General features: G+C 36.0%; 1 protein-coding gene across 2 annotated transcripts in view; it reads right to left on the reverse strand.

Annotated features, from left to right (window-relative positions):
• LOC121418969 (thrombospondin-1-like) overlaps positions 1–24,924 on the reverse strand; it is a 58,888-nt gene that overhangs the window by 12,316 nt on the left and 21,648 nt on the right. The window contains exons 5-15 of one of the 2 annotated variants that reach the window (XM_041613213.1): positions 16,767–17,254; positions 16,232–16,348; positions 15,996–16,089; positions 15,519–15,677; positions 12,364–12,549; positions 10,586–10,759; positions 9,375–9,502; positions 8,798–8,950; positions 5,342–5,446; positions 1,457–1,573; positions 345–452 (exon numbers count right to left, since the gene is read on the reverse strand). In XM_041613213.1, coding sequence (XP_041469147.1) covers positions 345–452; positions 1,457–1,573; positions 5,342–5,446; positions 8,798–8,950; positions 9,375–9,502; positions 10,586–10,759; positions 12,364–12,549; positions 15,519–15,677; positions 15,996–16,089; positions 16,232–16,348; positions 16,767–17,254 — 1,829 coding nt within the window. Of the gene's footprint in view, positions 1–344; positions 453–1,456; positions 1,574–5,341; positions 5,447–8,797; positions 8,951–9,374; positions 9,503–10,585; positions 10,760–12,363; positions 12,550–15,518; positions 15,678–15,995; positions 16,090–16,231; positions 16,349–16,766; positions 17,258–24,924 lie in introns of both variants that reach the window. The other variant, XM_041613212.1, reaches the window with a different exon arrangement.

Here is a 24,924-nt window from a genome sequence, read left to right on the forward strand (position 1 = left end):
ATATGGGAGCTCAGTGTGGGACTTTTTCAGATTTAGTAGGATGATGTAGATATGCCATTGATGACTGTTTTTTATACGTTTATTTCTAACAAATAATTCAAATATTATCTAAACAATCATTCAATCAATATGATTCTTTTTATCTCTTGTTAAACAGGTTAAAAAGATAATAAACGTAATACATGACTGACTGTGATAATGTTGGACATATCAAATTCTATCAATCAACTAAAATCGCTTACAACAAAAAAAAACACATCATATTTTGCTATCATAAAACTCTGGACTGGAAAAAAGAAATGGAATGGAAGAGGAAAAATGTAAGATATCGAAGTTCAATTTACCCTGGCATCCCTGATACCGTCATCATCGTCGTCATCGTCGCAAGCATCTCCCTCGGCATCGCCATCGCTGTCTTCTTGCCCACTGTTTGGTATGTGAATACAATTATCCTGTTAAGAAAGAAAACAAATTATACGGTTGTCATCGTTCTAAGAGAGTGTTTTTGTGTGTTTTTTTTATTTAATTTATTGGTGGAAAATTTTATGGACATAGTAATTTACTTAATCATTTTCGTAAGTGATGACAATGCATGTAAAATTCTCAACTTAAAAAAAATATATATATTATTGAACGAGAAAAATGATTGCTAACATCCCAATGTTGATCCCTATGAGTTTCCTTCGGGACAACTCAGGTAGGGCGCAGTTTACGGGATTTCCAGAAGGAATGAGAAAGGTATGGTTGAACCAGGTAAACTATGCGTCACTTTCCCAAAATAGGATGATAGGTGAATGCATTTAATTGCATTTTAAAATATCTACATCATTCTTGATGATAAATGCAAAAATAATCAATCCATATGGAAGTTGTCATTCTTTTAGAGGGAATATTTCAGGGGTGCCCTGTATATCTGGAAAAATAAAATTATTTGATAAAACAATAGCACTCTACAAAAGTTTCTTAAGTCATGGAGCTATTACAGTTTAGTATATAGCTCCATGGTTAAATATTGGGTGAAGAGCGAACAGTTGTTTGATGTGTACAACATCAACAAATATTCATATTTGTACACTTCATACATGAAACAACATGTTCCTTTTCAGTTTCATCAAATATTGGTATAGTGTTCCCTTTTTCCATTTTTTTTTCACATTACAGTGATACGTCTTACATCCAATATCAATGAAAATTAAGATATCGCCTTTATACTGTACATGAGTGATGAGAAAAGGGAGCTAAACACATAAAAATACTTTATTGCCCGATTCCTTAAGTCAGTAGTTTGATGAAATAATATATATTTTGTTTATCCTGTATCTATTCCTACATTTATTATTCTGATTCGACTACCCTTTGGGAAAGAGAGAGAGAGACAGACAAGATAAAGAGACCAAGAGAAAGATAAGAATAAAGTAAAAAAAAATATAATTGTTATGGGTATAATTAATTTTACCTTTTGACAATGCATGTAATCACCAAGCCCTTGGCAGTCAAGGTCGACGTCAGGTCGGCCATCGAGATCAGAGTCTAGACCGCAAGCATACCCATCACCAGCGTATCCTGTCCGACACTACATAAAAATAGGAAAAATTAGAACAATAATTTTTTGTGCAGGTTATACAAATAAAAAAATATATCGTTCCGTGGTCCAGAAGCACGATTGTGTTCTTACTTTTGGTTCCTATAGTGACACACGCTCATTATCTTGCACTACTCTTTTTTGTTATTATTTTTTTTTACATATTCGCAAAATTAGAAATACATGTATGAACTAAATCATCTAAAGAGAAAAACTAGAAGAGAACATAGTTCCCTCTTGTCGCAAAACATATACAATCATTAAATTGTGGTTAGAAGTCATTGTGAGGTATTGCCATGTACGAGGACAGGTGTCTTTTTAGTTTGTTGAAACATGGACCTACTATGGTTGAAATAAAACCAAACATTTCATCCAGTAATCGGATGACTAAGGGATTACGACATAATACAGTCAAGTGGCATTGAATACTGATAAATGCTTCCTGATTTTAGTCATTTTTGTTCACATTGTCTACCTAGCCTATGTGGTAACTTCTTGTAAAATACATTACATCACACGTGTCCAAGACGTAATTTAATTTTAACAAACGTCAACTTTTTGCTGAATGCGTCAATGCGAATGGATAGTTTGACGTTCTGAAGAAGTGATCGCTAATTGCGACCGGACTCAAGTAATGCTTGCTTATGTGCTGAATCCATTATAGGCCAATCTATGCAGGCCTATAGGTCTATAACTGCATCTTCATGCAATCGAGGGGGTAGAAGTTGAATTGACCTCTCTTGATTGATAATATATCTTTGTTTGATCGTGCTGGGATAGAAGCAGGTGGACAACAAAGATGTCAACAAGAAAGAGGGACAGAAATACCTAGAGGGTCTCGGGAAAGAAATAAGGAAGATCAAGAAAAGGAGATATAAGAAAAGTGTCATCTTTGATTGATTCAAAAAAAGTTTAAATTCATAAAATCGAATTATTTTGGTAAAAGGCACGAACGAGTGGAATGTTGAGAACGAGAAATGGATACAGGAATACCAAGAGGGCTGAAGGAATTGAACGAAACTTCAAAGGGGGGAAGATTTCTGAAATTTTTAAGCAAAGTAATAAACTGGAAAGAAGAAAGGACACTGCATCGTCACCATGGTCACTGATTAAGATGAACAATTTATTCTGGTTAAACACCAACATGGAAATTAAATGACATATTTCAAATCATATTTCATGAAATCGTTGTTTAACTTTTGGCAGAAATGTTCCTCTCGTAATTGTATGATTTATGGCAAAGAAAACATATTTCCACGCAATCATAAGATCCATGATGACAATCTCTCTTGGCAAAAAAGCCTTTCGTTTGAGGTGACGTCACAACCTTTGTGCGCACAATACACAATGGAGATAGATTGCGCAAGATAATGTTGAGTAGATCTTCCTCAGGTTGTAGTGAGCGAAATGAAAAGTTCATGACAGAATCATCTGATGGGCGGGATTCCGTTGAGAATAAATACGTGGATAAAGGGATTTACCCGAAAAGATTTCCATCAGTTATTATCAACGATCTAGAACTCACTTTAGAAGGAGCAATGTTTGAAGTACCCTCCCCCTTTAAAAATCAACACCTCTGGCTAACAACAATGCTGATACATTTATTCTTTATCAAATACGGATCGAGACATCATTAACAATCAAAAAGCTTTCTTTTTAATTACACACCTTTGTCATGTTTGTAGGCATAATATCATCAGGATTTACTGTTTCTATAGATTGAGGTGAATGCCAAATATCTCTTTAATACTTCAGGAATGACAAGCAGAAATCGTTATCAGAGTTGTTGATAACACCTATTTCTGGAAGATGAAACTATAAGATCAAAACCCGAATACCTAACTTTGATTTAAAGGGGGTTCACTACCCCTGGAACCTGTAAGTGTAACTCAATACACGTTGATAAACTTACGAAATGCAACATACGAATTCCTATCAGTAGTAACAACTATGAGATAGTGCTAATATTTCATATTTCAAATTGATTTATCCGTGACCCTTGACGTCAGTGTTGTATCCCTGTGGTGAGACATGGGTCCATGGAGGGTGAATCTTCACCGAGTGGGTTGGGAGTATGCCAGCAAGCCGACAGTCTCGGCTATAGAACCTCCTACAGAGATCACCAGCTAAGTGCTCCTCTATTCGCACTCGTTGCTCTAGACCTGTTCCCACCACCAAGACACAAATCATCTTTTTTTTCTTTTAAAAAATATAAACCGATTGTTATCATTTCATTTCGATACTCTTCATTTTGGGAGAGAGGAACCGTCAAATTGAATTAGGCGAGATATGCGATGGCTGCCAAAAGGGTCGGTGGTATCACGCTAAATACGGATCTCTTCCAAGGTATTCGCATTCATGGAAAGTTTTTGAATGACCCATTTTGATTATTTTATTAAGTTTTATTTTGTATTTCTTGTCATTCAGAATATAAATACATGTACTCATCTTAGGAAGAGCGTGTGCATATCGCTGATATACAGAAGAACAGTTCTATATTAGCAACTAACGTGATGATGCGAGCACTCGTCAAAATGTCTTTTCTCGAAAATGATAACATGACACCTTGCAAACCGATCATGACATTGCATTAATCATGTTGATTTCATGAGAATGAAATATATCAAATATTCTGCCTCGGGATCAAATCAACAATATTTTGACGAAGTGCCTTGACATCACCGCCCATGGAGCTTATGGAATGCCATATATTGTTGACATATTTAGATATCTTAGCTGTGAGGGTGTTTGAATCTGTTAACGTTCGATGACAGCTTTCTAATGGGCAGTGTGGTTACCATGGCAATACTGGATGAAATCGCGTGAACTTTGACATGTTTCACATCCCATCCTGAGTTTCCGGATTCAATAATACTTCATCCAACAATTTATCAATCAAATAAAAAAATAAACCCTCTGAACATAATTGTACATGACACGATCCCCTCCCTATATTGCTATGATTACATGACTTGCGGGCAAAATTCTATGTGGTATCTGTTGACGCTTCGTGGAAATCTCAGCAGATCTATTTTACTCCATAACCCAAATGACATAATTCATTGTATAATTTGATTGATTTGAAAAATAAACACGACTCAACTATGGTAACATTGACTGTCGTAAAAGATGATGAAGAATTATAAAGATTCAGATAGAATTTAGAGCGATTGAATGAATTCATACACTACAAATCATTTTCCCCCGTTTTGACCAGAAGTACCTTGACAGTAATATATACATTCATTATTATGTTATAGTTTGTCACATAATCGCAATAATGAAAAAAAAACTGTTGGTCATTCCTCACCACTGTTTTCGACGGAATTTAACAGAATAGCATAAAAATTATGATAAGGCTAAATAACTGTAATAAAAATTCACTCCCATTTATTGTAGACATTTAATGTCTTGGGATTTCATTTTTATTTTGATGTATAAGGTGCTTGGGTGATTTTCCAATATTCATCATTCATAGACGTTTCTCAAAAGTCTTGTGTGATAGTATTCATATTCACAAAACCAACCATCTTTCAAAGGAACATCCCCCTAAGGCCCCGATACAAATTAGTTGCTGAAGCACCATCATAAAAATGACTTTGAAACCACTCATGGGATCTGCAAATTATCAAAATGATAATTTTGATAATAATAAAAGTGAAATGAAAAACAAACAAACACGCAAAGGTAAGTTTAAAAGGTCCTGATCAAGAAATAAGATGACAGAGTGAATTTGGATGAAAATAATTTCAAACTTACCCGACAACCGTATTGAGGTTGACTATACGGTCCGAAGAATGTACACTTAGCGTCAGCAGCACAATCGTGGGTGCCTTCAGTACATGGGTTGATCGGGATACATTGCTGTGGGGTGACAAAATTAATGAGTGAAAATAAATGACAAGTCCGATGAAAATGAATACAAATAACAAGTTATTACACGTTAATGTAAAAGTAAAGAGCAACACATGTCGTTATTTATCATCATTTTGGTTAAGTCCATCACTTTTTGTATATCTAGAGAAGGAAGAACCCCGTAAGTTCACATACAGGCTACCATTCCCCCACTATCTCACCACCATCGCCCAACATGGTCTTTCAATACTTAACAATTGTCTTGACCGATCAGTAAAAGCGAAACCTGAAAATTTTATTAATAATTTCTCATATGGCAAATTTATCGACCACTTGGTTTAAAGACGAAATGATAAATAATGTATAAACATCGTTGCGTCCTTTTTGATAGATTAGGGTCTTTTGTGAAGAAAGTTTATCGGGGGTGACATACATCTGCTTGATGTCTGGTATTGCGTTCACCTCACAACCCAACTAGGCCAAACAATTCAAATTTTCGTTATCCTATTTTCTCGAGAAATGTTATTGTCAAACATCTGACGCCTCTCGACTCATCAAAATCCATTCATCGTGTTATTGTCTCTTTACTTTCGATACGATTTGAAATTATTGGTGATGTCGGGAAAATCCATCATGGGTTATTTCGTGGTCTCAACTGACCATGACAATGACATTACAAGAGTGAACTATGTGGCCTTTGAAGATTGACTCTGAAGGACAGAGGATACCAACGTCTTCTCCAGGACTTTCAAGATTCTTTTGGTCACGGGGTTTAAGCTAACAGAGATGGGAAGGTTATCAGTTCGTTCATCACACACTAAACTGATGATTCGTTGAATATTGGCTTACAACTTGGTAGTCTTGCCCAACCATAATACCAAAGTAAATCCATAAATGTGTGTAAGTACCCAATATATTTTTTTTGCCAGATGAACAGATTTTACTCAATAGTTGTATACGTTTACTCTAGTGCTTACGGTGTCGGTATTATTGAGGTTGGGGGAGGGGTGCTCTAATATTTTGAAAGTACAGTGCTGCAAGGTCAAAATCAAATAAACAGTATCTCCAACGATCTTGGTTGTGTTCATTTGCAATGACCCATGTTCTTTCCTGTCTGTTGTATTAACGTCTCAGTTTTCTAAACTTTCTATCATTGAGACTACTCTTGATACGTGACTCTATTATCTATTCTCACGCCTCCCCTCTCTATCCCCTTCTTCCCCCCCCCCTCTCTCTCTCTTTCATACATTCACTCTATTTCAGGTTCCATTGGTCACCCTCCACGAACTTGGAATGGAACACTTCCTTCTTCAATCTTAGCGGTGCCCGAACCAGACAAGCAAGGTCCTAGTTTCGGGTGGGAGGGAAATGGGGTTCAAATAAGAGCTACATATTCCATCCAACCATCCATCGTATCAAATCTTTCCCCATAACACATGTCACCGATATCCCATTGGATAAAAACAACCTGGAAAACACGTTCGGATCAATAAACATTTTTGGAGGCATTTCCAAAATGAAAATATGGTTTGAGGACACGATGGCCTTGAATTTCTAAGCTTGCAGATTGAGTGTACGGGTTTAAGTTGGGACGAGGCGACGTGTCAGGAGAGAAGTCAAACATGAACATGGCATAATAGGAAGTATTGAAAGGGAGGTTGGCGTCTAGGGATTGGATATGTTTCCGATTAGACTCGAACGATTCTCCTTCAAGAACTACTTTACACAATTATTTTACGGATATAGCCGTTTCACCTCATTTATCGAGATATTTTGCCGTTAGTGGAAAGGATATATAGGGTAAAATAAAGGAGCAAAAATATCACGTCAGGTAGTAGAAAAATTTGGTTTTCCGGGCAAAACCACGGTCTATCCGCAAAATGACATTTACCTATTTCATCAGTTATGTCTATGGATTTGTTGTTTTGTGGTGTAGACCGCCGACATGTTTAGAAGCATTACGCTGACAGGGAATTTATGAACTTGATGGAATATCGAAAGTTAATGTGTTACGTGTAGCTAGTACTATATAAACACATCTGTGCAAAAATACATTGTCTATAATTATTTCAGAATGTTTGGAGGTGAGTAGCGTCTGAAAAGAATAATGTGGGATGAATGCCAAAATAATAAGGAGAGGGTAGGATGGAAGCAAGTCGGTTGAAAGCATATCATGAGGTTCTTTACAGGGCGTTTAGCATGTCTAACATTGAATGTCTATAGGGTACAAGAGCTTCCTCTTGGATGGGAGGATAAGGTCATCAGTAAAGCTGTCTTGTCATCAAACATGTCAAATTAGGGTGTACCCACCCAAATAACCCCCCCCCCCTGTGAATTTCACCCCGTGGTGCTGGTAAACCTCGGTCATTTTTAAAGATAAAATACAGCATTTTCAGACTCCAAACCATTGACTACATAAATTATTATGCTGTCAGTGGATATGGAATAAACTATTCTCAAACAATTACCTTGGGTAATTGACTCTATGTCGTATTGGTGAAATACATGCAAACAGACCACATTTCATTAATTTCTTCTTAAAATCTATATATATTAAGAAATAACACATTGCCATTATACTCGTTGGCAAATAGGTTGGAGAAAGAAGGCATGTCATTACTTTTGGGGGAATCTTACATCTAACAATTTTCTCTTTTAAAATACGAAAACGGATATTGCTGACAGAGACGGAATTGACAAGACAGTGAGTTTACTAGGTTAACGGAAACCCCCTGTTCATTGTTAGTAAGCTGAAAAGGAAAACCCCCACCTGAACAAAGGTAAAGGGATGTTTCATTCGAACCTTTATTCATGCTTGAGTTTATTGGTAAGTTATAGCTTACTATTCTACAGCTGCCATAATGACTCAAACTTGTAGATGCATGGACACGTTTTCATATTTTGTTTCAAGGATTTAATATTCCAGAAATTAAAGATTTCCTTTCTGTTATGTATACACTTACTCAATATGTTCATTTCTTTTATTTTAGATATAGAATAAAGTGATGATAGCCACAAAAGCCACAAACACTATACCATATTGATAAAGAAATACAGGGCGACCTTTCAATATTGCTCTTATCAGACAAACAAATTTCATGACTATAATGAAACACATGATGAATATCAAACTACCATATTCGATATTCAAGATGGTAGCCACGGCGCCAGACATATTGAGTCGCTCAATACGATCGAAATTCTTACACCAAAGAAATGATCTGCCCTTGTAAACCAGGCCATTTCGTAATACAATCATTGATCCACACGTCGTCAAATGATGACTTATTAAGACAAAGCAATAAACTTAAGAATGAAATGAACATAGAATGAAATAGTGACACACCAAGAATGTCTTACCTGTCTATATCTACTTGCGTGGAAGATACCGACACCGTTGGGTTGGTTGCCACGGTAACCAGTCGGACATTCTTGACAGGAGTATCCAGGAACCTTATTGATGCACCGATGCTGGCTGTGGTGATGAAAACACGCGTTCACAACCTCCATGCACTGCAAGAACAGTATTAATATATATACTCAATTATCAAAAGTAAGTTCAAGTTGAGTTTACATGTTCATTTACAAAATGTTACCGGTTAACAGAAACTTACGACAATCAAGGAGTTAAAAGTAAAATTCATGACAAAAAATATATATATATGATGTCTTAATCATCCAAGTGTTGGGAGGTTTAATATGGATGAATAGTTTGACCAAAGGCTTTATAAATAAAGAACTGGTCAATTTAACTAATAAAAAAAATCATAAAGATTCCATGGGTTTGAAATCAGTAGCCTCAGGGGCAAACTTTAAAGACGAAAAAAAAATGGAGGGGCAGGCTATTGTGCCAACATTGACTTGCCCCCAACAATCTTTTGCCTGATCAATAGTCTTTCGGCGCCAGGATAGTGTCTGCTACTGAATGAATTCGTACCTCATTGACGTCTGTACACGTTTGGCCATCACCTCGGTAACCAACTGGACAAGGTCCACATTGGAAGACACCATCATCAGAACTACGGCAATCAACACCCTCAAAGCATGGACTTGAAAGACATCCATCTGCCAAGAAGAAATGGGTTAATTGATCATGTAAGAAAAATCTAAACTTGACCATTCTACATGGATCTATGTGTAAATGTTTTTTTTTGTAAACGTTAAAAAGATTTAGTTCTGCATGCATCATTTCTGATTCTGACAAATATATTTCAGTGTAAATATCATGCCCATCAGAAGTACACGTGTCTCCTTTTTGTATAAAGTGGATATTTTTGAAAGGAAATAACGAGGTATAATAACTGAGATAACAAAATGTGAATATCTGACGAATGACATGCATATCCTCATCACAATACTTTAGATTCTAATCGTAGAAGTCGGATACTTTCATAGTGAACGATTAAAGACAAAAGTCTTCAGTGATTTTCTTACAGCACTCCCTCTAAATGACCTCAGAATCCAGGGGACCAAATATTGTTACAAAGAAAACTACAGAGTGACATCGTGAAGACATCACAAATGTAACATCAGTTCAAATAAAGATGTCTACTTAATCGAAAAACGTTAAACGACATTTTAATAATGAGCCTGGGAGCATGTCAAGTATAAACATATGTGAAAGGAGGAAGGAGATCCGCTTTCACAGACTAATATCAGTTTGTTTGTCCTCTTTCAAGTTCAGCGCCAATGACTTACAGATGTGAGACCAACATTAACTGTCTCTGCGGAAACATTATGTTCATTATCGTGACCTATTAAACATGGAAGGTAGCAATGCACATCCATGTCTCATCAAGTACTTCTATTGGACATGTTGGAAGAGTGATATATGTCCTTTTTCTTTGCATGATATACCCTTTCTACCTTTTATTGAGCGTTGTGGCATGCATTTATACACGTGGACATTATTAGTTGATTCCGAGGTTAGAGGTTCGAAGCTCGGGTCCCCAGACATAAATAACATCTTGATGAAACAATCCAAAAGAGACACTGTCTTGTGCCCACTCCTTCGTCCCCCCTCTCTCTTTCTATTTTCTCTGTCTCCTCTCTTCACTCCCTCTCTCTCTTTCTTGTCTCCTATTTCTATCTTCTTTCTCTTCACATTTCTTGATCTCTAAAAATTAAAACAGGAACATGTTTGCTTACCGATCGGGCATGGTCTCTGGTTGCACATCTGTTCCTGTTTGGTAATACCTGAGCAATTCCTTCCACCGTGTGCAGGGGCGGGGCTGTCGCAGAATCGATACCTTTCCTGGCTTCCACCATCGCAAGAATGGGTACATGCCGTCCACAGCGACCACTCACCCCACGCACCATCAACTATTCAAAGAAATAGGGCAAAATCGCTTGATGGATTTGAAAGATTCAGAATAGAAATGCCTGAATTTCAAGCAATTTTAAATCACATGATTTCATTAAAATAATTCGTGCCAGTTTCCAACCCACCCCGCATTATTCCTGACACTGTAAAACGATACCTTGCGCTGACAACTCCGTGCTTGTAGGAACATACTAGGCAATAATCAAATTTATGTAAAGAATATGTCCGAAAGAATACTTGTCTGATATGTTCAAAGAATTGTTGCCATTCATCTGTCATCACAAACTGATACAGGAAATAGAATGATAATTGTTAGCCTCACAGACACAGTCTACATTAATGATTGACAACAATTCCGACTTGAAATGCAATAACCACCTATCATGATACAATAATAGAATAATAACAATTTAGAGGACTTTTTTTATTTTAGAAAAGAAAATGTTTCAGTCGACTATTTTTAAGTCGATTCTTGGCATTCACTCTTCAATCAATTGTACTGAAAAGTTCTAATTCAATCTAAGAGATTTCAACCAATTATTGATGGACCCGGTAATTCAATCAATCAAAATTGTGTTGATGGATTGGTGAAAACTCAAATCGTGGAAGTATCAAATACAGAATGATTATTCTTGAGAGATAGAGGATATCCTTCTGGGGTACTTTCTCCAGACTAGGACATCCGACAAGATAACATCAGCGGAAACATAATCTTCATAGTTATTTTATATCATAACGCAGGTACAAAGGAGCTCAGAATTATTCGGAATATTTTGGCTGCACGACATCTCTAGAACAGATATACTTCAGAGAATGTAAAATTGTATTTTAATATGAACATCCATGATTAATTACAGTGATTTATTTTCGTTACCCTCCAAGAAATTAGTTTGCTTAAAATAATTAAATGTTCCATTGTTATTATCACAATTTGTCACTGATATTTCATGAATTATTCTTTCTGTGCGTCAAGTACACTTCATTGAAAGTAACTTGCTTTTGAAATTAAGTGGTAATATACAAGTTTGAAAATATGCAGTTAAAATATCAAACAATTTGGAAACAGACAATAACAAGTATTGATAAACAGAGTAAAGTGAGAAATACACTGATGAATTGAAACAGACATTGTCAAATTTACGAAAGATATTTACAGACCATTTTGAGAACACTTACATCACGATTTTCTTGAGTTAAATAGAAAGACGAGGGTGGGCTCAGAGTCAAGAGTGTATATTGAACATGAATGGACCCAAGGTTGAATGAAGTCAATGAACTAAATAAATAACAAGATTAGTCTAATTGAATAAACACTGTTTTTATTTTGTGAGCCATAGTAGTCAAGCAAAGAATCTGTTTTTTCTGCTATCTCTCGAACCATCTCACATCTCATCTCCCACTCAATATCATCACGTCTGAACCTCTATACGATGACATCTTACATTCTTTCTGAAGTCTTTCCCGAGCCCTCCCATCTTTCTATCCTTTCTTTTCATCAGAACATGTGACTACATTACCATCGGTGTGAACAAATAAACAGATCAGAAACAAAGTGAGATTCAAAAAAGAATTGTTTATGAGAAATAAGTGAGATTTCCCTTACCAGGACACGGGTCGCGTTGACACAGCCTTTCCTCACGTCCGGCTCCGAAGGCTTCACCGAGACACCTTGCTCCGCCGTTCTGCGGGGGTGGTGAGTTGCAGGACCGGACTCGAGTCTCGGTTCCGACACCACAGGTGATACCGCAAGCCCATGGAGTCCAGTTACTCCAACCGCCATCAACAACCGCTGAACAACGAAACAGACACAGCAATAATTAGATTGGACTTCATCGAATCATTTAATGTCATATTGAATGACATCACCTTGATTCACCCACAGTCCTTCTCTCTGATTTTACAAGATGTTTTTTTTTTTAATATGTTTCAATTTCATCGTGCATGGCACTGGATGAGATCCCGGGAGTTGTGTTTCGTGGGTAATAGAGTCAGACGAGAAGAAGTAAACATATTCCAACTAATCGAACGTTACAGTCAAACTTTATATATTTCTTTTAGAAACTTGGTTTGACCATGTCTTCGTGGTTTAACCTCTTGTCTACATTCATTGCACAATACTGGTCTATCAAAACTTTTTTTGAAGTTCAGGGTGGCTACTAATAACTCTGAGCATCGTTAAGATATGCATCAAATAGAATAAAGACAATTAATATATTTTCCCAAAATTATAGATTTATAATTTTCCTTTTTTAAAGATTCATTGAGCTTTATCCTAAAACACCTTGATAAACATTGCTTCGTTTCATTATTTGTATAAAAAGACTTTAATATTGATAGTATAGTCAATTATCATTTCTTCAAGATCTAACTGAGATTTTCACAACGGTTTGCGAGGAATGGTTAACGTTTTCATTCCAGACTATCTGCAAAACTAGTAAAGATTACAAAACAAGGATAAAACTCCATAGAAATGAATTCTAGTTTATCATTACCCATGGTGTAAAAGGGAGAACATATCTCCTCCCCTCGAAAACATGAGAAGGTGAAAAGTTACAGTTTACGTCATCAATGCATTATTTTTTTTATGTTTTTATCTCATGCTTATAAATCCCATCACGTAGTAGGATGATCTAGCATCGTATCCGAGTCAGAACACCCGTTTTCCCCCCTAGTCACGCAAGGTATGCTATGCACAATTTCACTTTTATCCTGCTCTTCGCGTGCGGAACATTTTAGACATGTTCCTGATCATCGCTCTATGACATCTGGCAAGAAGTGTCGAAATAAGTTAGATGAACACAGACACTGTCTCGTTACATCATCAGTAGGTTGGTGTCTCGTCGTTCTATATTCCCACATTTCGAATTTACCCATTGAATAAAGTTATTCTGTCTTGAAAGCATACATTGCATTATCTTTGCCTTACTGTGCCATTGTTTTATCCATCTTTTTGTATGTATTTATACGTATTCTCGTGTTGACGGATCAGTAATGTATGACCGTTCGTTCAGTTGAGGAACAGAAACATATGTAGAGACCCTTGCCATGGCATCAAGAACTTAAAAGTCAAGTCCACCCCAGAAAATGGTGATTTGAATAAATAGAAAAAATTAAACTGTATACCATAACGCTGACAATATCATCAAAATCGGATGTAAAATAAGAAAGTTATGACATTTTAAAGATTCGCTGATTTCTCGCAAAACAGTGATATGCACTATTCCATTGTATTCGATGATATGCAAATTAGACAATCGATGATGTCCTTCACTCACTATTCCTTTTGTTTTGTTATTCATTTGATTATGCAGTATTTCATTTTTATTACATATTTGACTATAAGGACCAACTTGACTGAACCAGATATTATTAAACAAAGCTAATTCCACAGGTTCAGGGAGGAATTAATCGTTGTTTCACTTGACAATGAGGAGAAAATTAGAATATTTCACACAATAAAATACAAAAGAAATAGAGTGGATGACGTCATCAATCCCCTCATTTGCATACCGACCGGGATGTACATGTAACTGTTTTGTGAAATTAAGCAAAACTTTTAAATGTCATAACTTTTTTATTTTACAACCGATTTTGATGAAATTTTCAGTGTTATACTTGTTGGACTTTTTTTCGAATCAACTTTTTGTTGGGGTGGACTTGTCCTTTAAATATGAGGATAAATTGTTTTTATTTTGACTAATCAAGGTTTGTGTGTGAGTAACCATTAGGGTAAAGTGAAGTTCCTTAATTTACTCCCTGATCTAAAAATATTTTCCATTTTGAAAAAAGCGAAATTTACAGAAATATTATATGTTCAAAATCCATTGGATTAGATGTCCCGTTCGCTCCTGCAGAGATGTTTATCCCTTATGAACCCATTATTATTTACCAAGGCCAAATAACAATGAAAGCAATTTCTATTTTCCTCGACCAAAATTAAAGCAGTTTTACCTTGTAGTCTATTGTCATGATTGGGTTTTGTGAAATTTAGAATGAAACATTTATATACTGCCAATCCATCTCCTCTCAGTCATTCCTTATTTCCCTGAAACCATTATTTCAATTCCCCTGCCATATTAAAATGTCTTTGCTGACAGAAGTGTTCTTTTTACCTATTTTTTCTCATTGATAATGCTTAATGCGTTTTGTAATTTCTTGTGGGATATTAAAGACAGACTTTGGGAGAAGAGAACACATTACAACGTGTCCTCCAGATCTAACCCGGTGAATGGTATGAAAAGGTATTTCCGTTGATATTTTCTATATAACTATGTCTGACTTCTGGTTTCATTCGTCTGTTGCGCGAACTGACGAGAGAATGAATAAGTTGACTGATCCGTTGCTGGAAAAAAGTGGAAATCAATGAGGAAAATACTTTATTTCTTGAAGAATAATTCCTCGAGGCTCCCGAGACTTCTCTTCAGACTAAAGTTTACACACCTTAGAGAATCAAAGCAGTCGTTAAGGTCAGCTAACCATTTTCAAAGATTGTTTTTTGTTCATTGCATTTCATATCGCGCCATTTTCAATTTTGAATTACCACACAATAGACAGAGCTACTCATTGCCCCTCCCCCTTTTTTTTTACCTCGCTCTCTTTTTTTATCTCTTTCCCCATTTCTCTCCCTCTCTCTCTACTCTCCACGCCTCCCGGCTTTCTCTTTCATTCTCCATCTCTTTTCTCGATCTCATCAGACTAAAATCACCAATATCTGCTTACAGTCATGAATACCAAATATAAAGAAAATGAGAGACTTACAGACACATGGGTCACGGATGCAGTTCCTGGTCTCGACGCTCCTTCCGTTGCACGGGTACCGCATTCTATCACAAGAGCGCCCTCTTTGCATGGTTCCAGACCCACAGGTCACAGAACATGATGTCCACTCAGTCCAATCACTCCACCCTTGCTCTTGATCTTTGGAAATATAAAAATACATTATTAACTATACTAATAATCTATATCCCTCGACAACATCTAATTAGGATCGAAACCAACATCAAAATCGAAAATCTCTTCTGATATAGACCAGAGGCCGGGGGTCAGAAAGCATTGGTCTTTATTTAAATAGTCACGATCTTTTCAGAATAATTGATAAATGAAGACATTTGAATGTACACAAATAACCCCGGCGCACATGCATAACCATACATTCCAAGCAGGCATCACCAAATATCAATCAACTATCAAATATAGCTTGCAATCAAGTAAGGCGTGAATGCATTCTGCGTTTACCTGGGCATTGAGGACAGCATTCTCCTGGTTTGATGATGGGATTCTGGCATGTGATTGGCTGGCATTCGATCAAACGACATGTAACAGCAGGGGCCTGGATAAAAAGAAAGACAGTATAACATGAACATGATGAATGTATCTCGTTCCATTCACCAAAGTCAAACTCCGAAGGATAATGTTCCTTTTCTGATGATGTTTCAAATAACAATGAAAAAGGAAGAAGAAATGTGACTTACATTACATTCACAGGTAGTACAAGCATCGTCCTTCCACTGCTCGTAGTTTTGTTTGATTTCATCTTTATAGAAACATCCATCTAACCATGGAGGGGGCAAGCTTGGTATTCTGTTATCCTGAAATGAGAAAAGTAAATGTGTTTCACATCATATAGGAATATCATTTTTTAGATCAGTTTTTGTCAGTTCTTTGCCAACATTTATTAGACAATGAGTACTATTTGCAAGTGGGACATATTCATCAACCTTTGGGTATATTTTTTTCATAGTTACACCGGACGTAGTCCCAGCTTTGAAAGAGTTGTTAACAGGACAAATACTGACTCAGGTTGGGTAAAGAATAATGGCGCAGAATCAAACCCACCCCTGTTCTGGGACAAGTTGTACAAAGTCACAGGACAAGTTGTACAAAGTTGTACAAGTCACACACAAATAAAATTAAAAAACGCGGCTTAATTGCCATCAATCAGACATTCGGACTGAGGAATTTCAAATGATTTTTGGGGGATGCTTGATAATAATTGAGACTTCTTACCATATCAGTCATCCTAGTGAGAATGTTGTCCTGTCCCTGCGAGAGAACATCGACCATATTTTGTAACTGAGAGACCTGATCACAAGTTATGGCACATTGACCATTTGTGATAACGTCATTCATGTTCGGTAAAGGTCTCGCACCGTTCGTTGGCTCTGCGTAGTTTCCGATGTTCGATCCGGGGCTGTTGGGAAGAAACAGCGATGGGCGATTGTAATTGATCGGTGATCCGTCGTTGAGCGGTCCCTCGATGACCCCGGGCTCGATGGCCGAATGGGGAAGATTGGACTCGGTATGGACTTCGGGAGTCTTCGGGGGCACGGGTGCGATTGTTTCGTGTTCGGGGGTTTCGACCTGAGGGACTGAAGGTGGAATATTGGGTTGACTAACCACAGGGCCAACTCCAACTCCAACTCCAACTCCGACGGCTCCGACTCCGACACCTACTCCTACTCCAACATTAGGTATGCTTTCTCCATCTGTCCCGTCTCCTTTATAAAAAAAAAAATGTAATAATGATTATGAACCTGGCACAATTGGGATTTGGGTGAAAACAGTCAAATGGTGGCAGCCCCTCCATGTGCCCTCAATGGGAGCGTCGAAATATTTAAGAGTTGATAATATCAAATTCATCATGTTTTGTCTGTATCACTTTTGCGCATGCCTTCATCTTCTGTTCCGAATCATAGGGTACTTAGAACTATTCTTGACATGAAATCTTCTGATTTGAGTAAAAACAGCCTAAATCTGAAAAATACGATAACGAAGATGATGACGTTGATTACGGTGCTTACACTATCACCCAGTATGTCCCCGAGCAATTATATCATTGGTCAATGTTTGAAAAGTTTCCTTAAAGTGCATGAACCAGTATAGCTGATCTATTTCAGATGCATGTATATTGGTAACATTTTATTGTGAAAATAATATTTTGTTATCATCATATTTTGTATTTAAAGTAGTTTCATTTGTGGGATGGGCCACCTTCGTGGTCTGCCCGCTGGGCACTCCAACTATATGGCGAGAAATTTGGTCTTAAAAAAAAAGTTCAGGGTGTGTTGATGGTAAACTAGGAAGAGATTATTCTTTCAGATTTTTTTTGTTATTTCTCTTTCTTTTGGCAACGTGAATTCCTCTTTTAAAATTCCATACAATTGCAATTTCTTCGTCGGAACTAACTTGAACAACACGCTATTATCGGACCCTACAAAGTGTATAACGCCTACGCGAATCAGGGCGGTAGAATGGAATAGTTGCAAGTATCACCCAAGAAGCAGTTGAGAATGTTCGGTCCTCATTGGAAGTGGATCCCATTGAAATACTTCCATGAATTGACAGAGATAGGTGTGATTCGGCTGCTCTTGCTTCACAATAGCTTTTACAACAAACATTTCTTCATCGAAAACAGTCTTTAAAATATAAAGACCACCCATAAGTCAGCTTTAGGAGGAAAGAGCACTGGACTGAGACAAATAAAGAAGAAATTTTCACATCAGCAAACAAAGCATATCGCCATAAAGAGCAATTAAGTAGACAATGCTATTGCTACTATCAATGCGCATGGATGCTCATTGTAATATAAATAGAAAGTGTTTACACCTCAAATAGAACATGGAGAAAATACACAGATTCGTTGAAATTGGTAAGAAATACCAATGAATGAGATTACTATTTTTTTTTGGGGGGGTGAGGGTATACAAATTTTCGATATTGGGTACAGGACAATTGGTCTAACGATGCAACAATCTAATCTGCTAATGGCTACATATGCTTTTCCAAGAATGCAACTGTTGTAGAGATCCAAGGAAAATGGAACTTTGATATTTCAGGAATTTTATCAAGATTTTGCCTTGCCATTGTTACTCGGAAAAAAAGACAAAATGATGGAATGAGCATCACTAGAACTCGACAAGCGAAGCAAGCCTAGTGTGAAGAGACTGATGACATCACTCGAGTTCCAGATCACAGGTCATCGCTGACAGATATCCATCTGTCGAAACTAAACGAAATGAGATATAATTTATTCTCGAAATAACTACATGAATAATAAAATGATGTCATGTTCGGGTGATCGCATTCGTTTGATTTCTATTCAGAAGAAGTGCAAGAAAATGTAGTGGTAGTGAGCGAAAAATATCAGACTCAGCACAGAAATGGTAGCATTGACTCTATTCAGCTGTTAGTTGGCTCTGGCTGGTAATCATTGCTACATTATCCACTAAGCTCGATTGTAATGGGCATTAGGTATTTCTTACAGTATCTGTTGTTATACAAAGTATATAGCTAATGATAACACATAATAACCTGTTCATTATTTAAAAGATATTCATTTATTATAGTTCGAAAAGCAATTATTTCGATCCTGAAATTCGGAAAATTTGAACGAATGTGTCCCACGGAATGGAATCCTAAAAGGCGTGTTCTTTGCTTTGATCAGGAAATGAACAATTCCCTGCTTTGATTATGGATAAGAAACTTTTATACCAGGGATTCCCTGGTTGTTCAATGTAACACTCATGGGGAAAAAGAGTGAAGAGAAAATGATATGCGACATGTTTGACATGTTTGTATTGTGTAACCGAACTTTTAAAAAAGGCTAAGTTGTCGGCAGGTAGGATCCCTCTTGCATGTCTTGGGGTTTAGAGCAGCAAGGGGCAACTTTTAGTTACACTCGTCATTGCACTGTCTTCAGATATCATTATTGGAAAAATTACCGACTTGGTCAGCATCTTTGGCACATCTAAGCCAATAAACTGAAGATGACAAGTATTATAAGAAACATCCGAAAGATGAGCACGGAAACAAACTTGTTCCGTTCTTTTCTTTACTTTACTGACCGGGTCAGACTGACTGTAGTTTGGTGATGCTTCCCCATTAATGTATTGTTGCATATTCCCAAACGCAATTACTGATTCTACACAAGGTTACCCATCACCATCTCCTGGCAGCGCTTGGGGTTCTCCTATTTACAAAAATGTTAAGCCTTCTTTCTTTGAAGATAACCTATCACCGCCTCAGATCGAAATAAATGACCACAATTATTCACAAGAAAGGGGAAAAGGAAGCAACTCGATTCACATGCAATGACGTGAGACTGAAATAGACCCAATTACTTTCAATGGATGCACAGCATTGAAGGCAATGACGAATGGTGTGGGTATGTGTTATGTGACAAACATTCATTATAATGGTGATTGTTGCATCTTCATCTGTTTGCTCAGTGGACTTTTTTCCCTTGGGTGGTTCTTCGCGCACTAGAAACATTCAGATCATCGCACCTCCAGCAGACAACACATAAAGTGGATTGCCGCCTCCACCATGTCAACATTTTAAATTGATCCCAGAACACCCAACATTACTTTTTTTTATTTTGAATGCTCATGTGTGAATACCTGGCATTAAATAGTGACCCTAATTGCATTTCCCCGGTCAGACATTATTTAGATACAATCTCTTGAGAGCATATAAGCTTCTTACTCTAAGTCATTATGTTGTTGTATGTTTGAGAAAGGGAACTAGAGTGGCACGATCGCGATCATTATGAATGAGGAGCTTTCGACAGCTGATATCAAATCACACATTATCTAAACTTTTCTTTTTCTAACATATGCTCAATCTTTATATATATATATATATATATATATATATATTCTATATCAAAATTCTATTCTTGTTTTATCAAAAGGTGTCTGTGTATATAAGACGAAGCACATGAGTCTATGGACCTCCAAATAAAGAAGATCCGATCTAAATGTATTTTGATCGGATTCCAACGTCCAGTTGCAGCTCGGTGCTTCATGTGATCTATCAAAATTATCTCAAAAAGGACTTTTCCCTTCAAGCTGGATTATACCACACAGAGTTTTTAAAGCAAAAACAGTTTAAAGGATTAGTATGATTAAGAACAGAGTTTGTTATTTGTAGCATGGACATTACTTTTAAAAGCAAACCCTCGTTAACATGGTTAAGGAGCTGGGAGAATTTTATTCATGAAGGGAACAATTCAGCGATTAAAGCCTGAACTGTTTCGACTTCCTCCTCATCCCTTCCCTTTCTTCTTCTTCTCTCTCTTCTTCTTCTACTACTACTTCTTCTTCTTTACCCTTTTCTTCTTCCTCTCCTTCTTCTTCTACTTTTTCTTCTTCACCCTTTTCTTCTTCCTCTCCTTCTTCTTCTTCTTTTCTTTTTCTTTCCTCCTCCTTCTTCTCCATCTGTTTCTTCTTCCTCTCCTTCTTCTTCTTCTTTCTTTATTTCTCCTCCTCCTTTCTTCTTCCTACCTTCTCTTATAATATGCTTCTCCGTCTTTCCTTTTCATTCTGTTTTTCTTCTCTCTATTTTTGCCTATATTAAATAATTCTTGAAATAACATATCATCCACTCTTTAGAACCGTTCTGTACATTAGCAAATTTCATGATCAATGAGGGAACCTTATGTTACGTTTCATTTAGCCATTTCTGAAAACTTTATACTTACTAATTTATACTGTAACCATAGTGATAACATTTGACATCATCCAAATCTAAGAAGGAGCTCGGACTAAATTTCTCTTAGTCAGCATGTTTATGAAGATAAAGAATGATATGGAATGTTATACAGACACCACCTGTTTTCATCCGTATTTGATACTCAAGTTCAAGGAATAAAATGATGTGGTGAAATGGAATGTACTTTGTTTCACCAAGTAACCTCGTCTCCGTAAAACTATATAGTTTCTTTACCATTATTTTATCACAACCTGAAACGTCCAAAAATATATTTTTTAATAGATTTAAAGTAAAAGTTTGATGAATAACTAGGCGAGGAGTAAATACTAATTGAAAATTATCAAAATCCCAAACTTCAGATAAAGCTCAACAACTTGCTCAGCATTATGACATAATTATTTTAAAATAAATTTTACAGATTCTGATACAAACATATCTATATCTTAACTAAATAGATTTGATTCGGCGAAAGTCATCTTAAAATAAACATTGTCAAATATATGTATTTGATTTTTTAAAATAATGTATGAAAAAAGCAGTTGAAAAATGAAAGCCCATTCAATTACACAGCGGTATTTTAATTTCAGATCTCAATTAACAACGTTTAAGCGATTTTCGAGTCAAATATTCGTAAAAATAAATTAGAAAGATGATAGTGAGTTTCTTTCTCTTGAATTGAACATAAGAGTACATGCGTATTTTCAAGCTAATTTAAAAGAATATCGTGTTTTTTATAAGCATTTTTAAAAATAAATATAACATCTGCAGACAGTACATCAGAATTGTATAAATCAAGAAATCATGTACGTTCATTAACTTCTTGTGGGTCTTGAAATCCCATTATTTACGACAAACACACTACACTCTCAATACATTCATGAAACCGTTTTTTTTAGAGAGTATGTTTAAATGTATATCATTGGTTCAGTTCACAATAGCTTTACATTCAAGCAATGAGTTTGTACGTGTTTTGGAGTTTACTATTCAATTATCATGATTATGTAACAAGAATTGAATGATGCATTATGCTTCGATTATGTAACAAAACATGAAGGGGTTCCTGTCTTGTAAAATAGTAACAGTATTTTTAGTCGAAGAAGCTAATACATTCGAAGGTTTTTGTGACTATACGAAACCTATCTACGCTAAACTAATTGGGAATCAGGAATACATTTCTGATGGCGTCAGCATCACAAAAAATTTACAGTCGAGTAGAAATGAAATCCTATATATAAAAACATTTGAATTATCAATGATATTGCTGGCAAAATGAAGTTAAATGAGAAATTCTAACTTAATATGAATGTACCAATTATTTTGAAAGGAATCTCTATTTCTTTGGATTGTTTTTCACGAAAATGCCCCTTGTGCTTGCGCTCAAAGTCATAACAAAGGTATCAAAAGAAGTGACGATGTGACCATGGTCAGTTAGCATTGACCTATACCAGACTGGTCATTTGAAACATCGTCATCCTGATGATTGATGGTCAGAATATATCGTTCAACAATTTATAATGGTCATCTGGGTCACATTTACAATCAAATCAAACGAAATTCACATATTTCAGTAATGAAGGTCATTCTATTTACTGTAATTTAATATTCATTTCTCCGACTCACGTCTTCTATTTTTACGATGCATAATGCAATGAAGTTTAAACCACGGCCTTTTATATGTATGGAATACTTTGGAGTCGATCATTTCATTTGAAACTACGTAAAACGAAAATTGATGGCCTCTTGCTACCAATGTGCAATATAAAAACAAGATCCGTTTATCATCTTGATAATCCCGATTTAATAATTATTTGAGGGTAATAAATAGCCTATATGAGATTCGCGCAGCATGTTGTATATTTTAATCCACCTAAGTAAATGTAGCGCACACTTTTAAGTTTTTATCCAAAACCCAATTATAACTTATTTTACGATACGAATATAGCCCAGATAGTAGATTGTGGGCACACTCCTTGAAATTATCAGTCTTGAAAGCAGGTTAATTTTTGTTCAATTGAAGTGATTAAATTTCACTTGATTTTTTTAAATTAAATTAGATTAATTTTTGATTCATGCACATTTCCATGAAACAAAACACTTATGATTTGACAGACCGTGTAGAACAATGCATCATTATAACGTAGTTGCGACATTTTGTTTCGAAAAAAGGTAATGTAAAACCACATTAAAAGGCAAAATTAAAAGGAAAATTTTAAAACAAATTTGAATACAGTACGTATCATTAAATAATACAGAAAATAATTACTTATCTATATTAATTGAAAACTATGAGATTAATTTCATATGTCATTGTATGGTTAGCATTATAACCTCGTGGATCTCAACAAGTTCATGGGATGGAATGCAATATCACATCAATTTAGATATCTTGAATGAACTGATGGTCGTGAACTTTGACCAGTAAACGTGATCGAAATTGACTTGTCAAACTTGTCTGATTATATTTGATTTGTTTACATACGTCAGAGTCTAGTTGGCGGGCAAATCAATACTAACATTCCTTGACAACTCGTGTCGTCTGCGCGTATATACGTCTCAGCAGTGAAGAGGGATATAATTCGCCATCGTAACGTTTTATTTATTTTATTCTATTGGTTGTTTTTATCGATCGAAAATTAAACTGGCATTGGGACTGGCATGGCTGGCGAGTAAATAATTTCCTTTTCGAATATTGGTAAAACATAGTTATAATATATTCTGAAATAATCAGAACATATTCACAGTTGACAAACGAGAATTTCTGAATGGCATAAGTCATGAAAATAATTAAGGACGTGCATCAATATTTTCATTTTCTTTCACTTTCTTTTTGTACATTACTTCGTTTTCAGATTGGCTACAAGACCACCAGCATATATGGTTTTTCTTTTCTCACCTGCTCACGAGCGAATATCATAAACAGGATAAACGACTGCTCCAAATTGGATATTCGATTTGGATAATGGGGAGCTTTCCATATAATGATGATGTTTTCATTCCATCATCGATAATAAATATCATCAAACCAATAAATAGCGAATTGAGATGAAGTTTTGCCATGTTTCTGAATATCATGCGCAATAAGCCCACAAGACGTATCATGAAATGTGCATCAGACTTCCATGGATTTAGAATAAGTCCACACCGATTGTGCATGGAGAGTGACCAGTCGAACTCTGGAATTTTATTATTATCTTTAAGATTTATAAGTTTATTTATGAATATGAATTACCGAATTTAAGATGTCCAAGAGTTTCATGATTGAAATCCTTTAAAAAAATGGGTAAGCCAAGTTTAACGATAATATACTTTGCATACATTGTTCATTGTTGAAAGAAAAGAAATTAATGTAATACCTTATTTAAAGCTAGCATATCAGCCATCTTATCAAATGTTTGATATGAGCCCATCATCGGGGTCTAACTATTACACGTCATGGGCATTTGTTTTTCATGTAAGAGATAACATCTCAGGAAATAAGATAAGTGGCCATTGAAGCATAAAATGGAGTATCACGCATGTCACAATGAAAATATAGAGGAAAACGAAGGAATTGCATCAATCATAGCTATGATATATTAAACTATTTCTGATTTCCCAAAACTCCAAGTCTGCCACCATCCCGCCCGCATGCATTGAATGGGTAGATGGATTCGGGGACTTATTTCAGTAACTA

The sequence above is a fragment of the Lytechinus variegatus genome, chromosome 7 (assembly GCF_018143015.1).
Source record: "Lytechinus variegatus isolate NC3 chromosome 7, Lvar_3.0, whole genome shotgun sequence".
Taxonomy (NCBI): Eukaryota; Metazoa; Echinodermata; class Echinoidea; order Temnopleuroida; family Toxopneustidae; genus Lytechinus; species Lytechinus variegatus.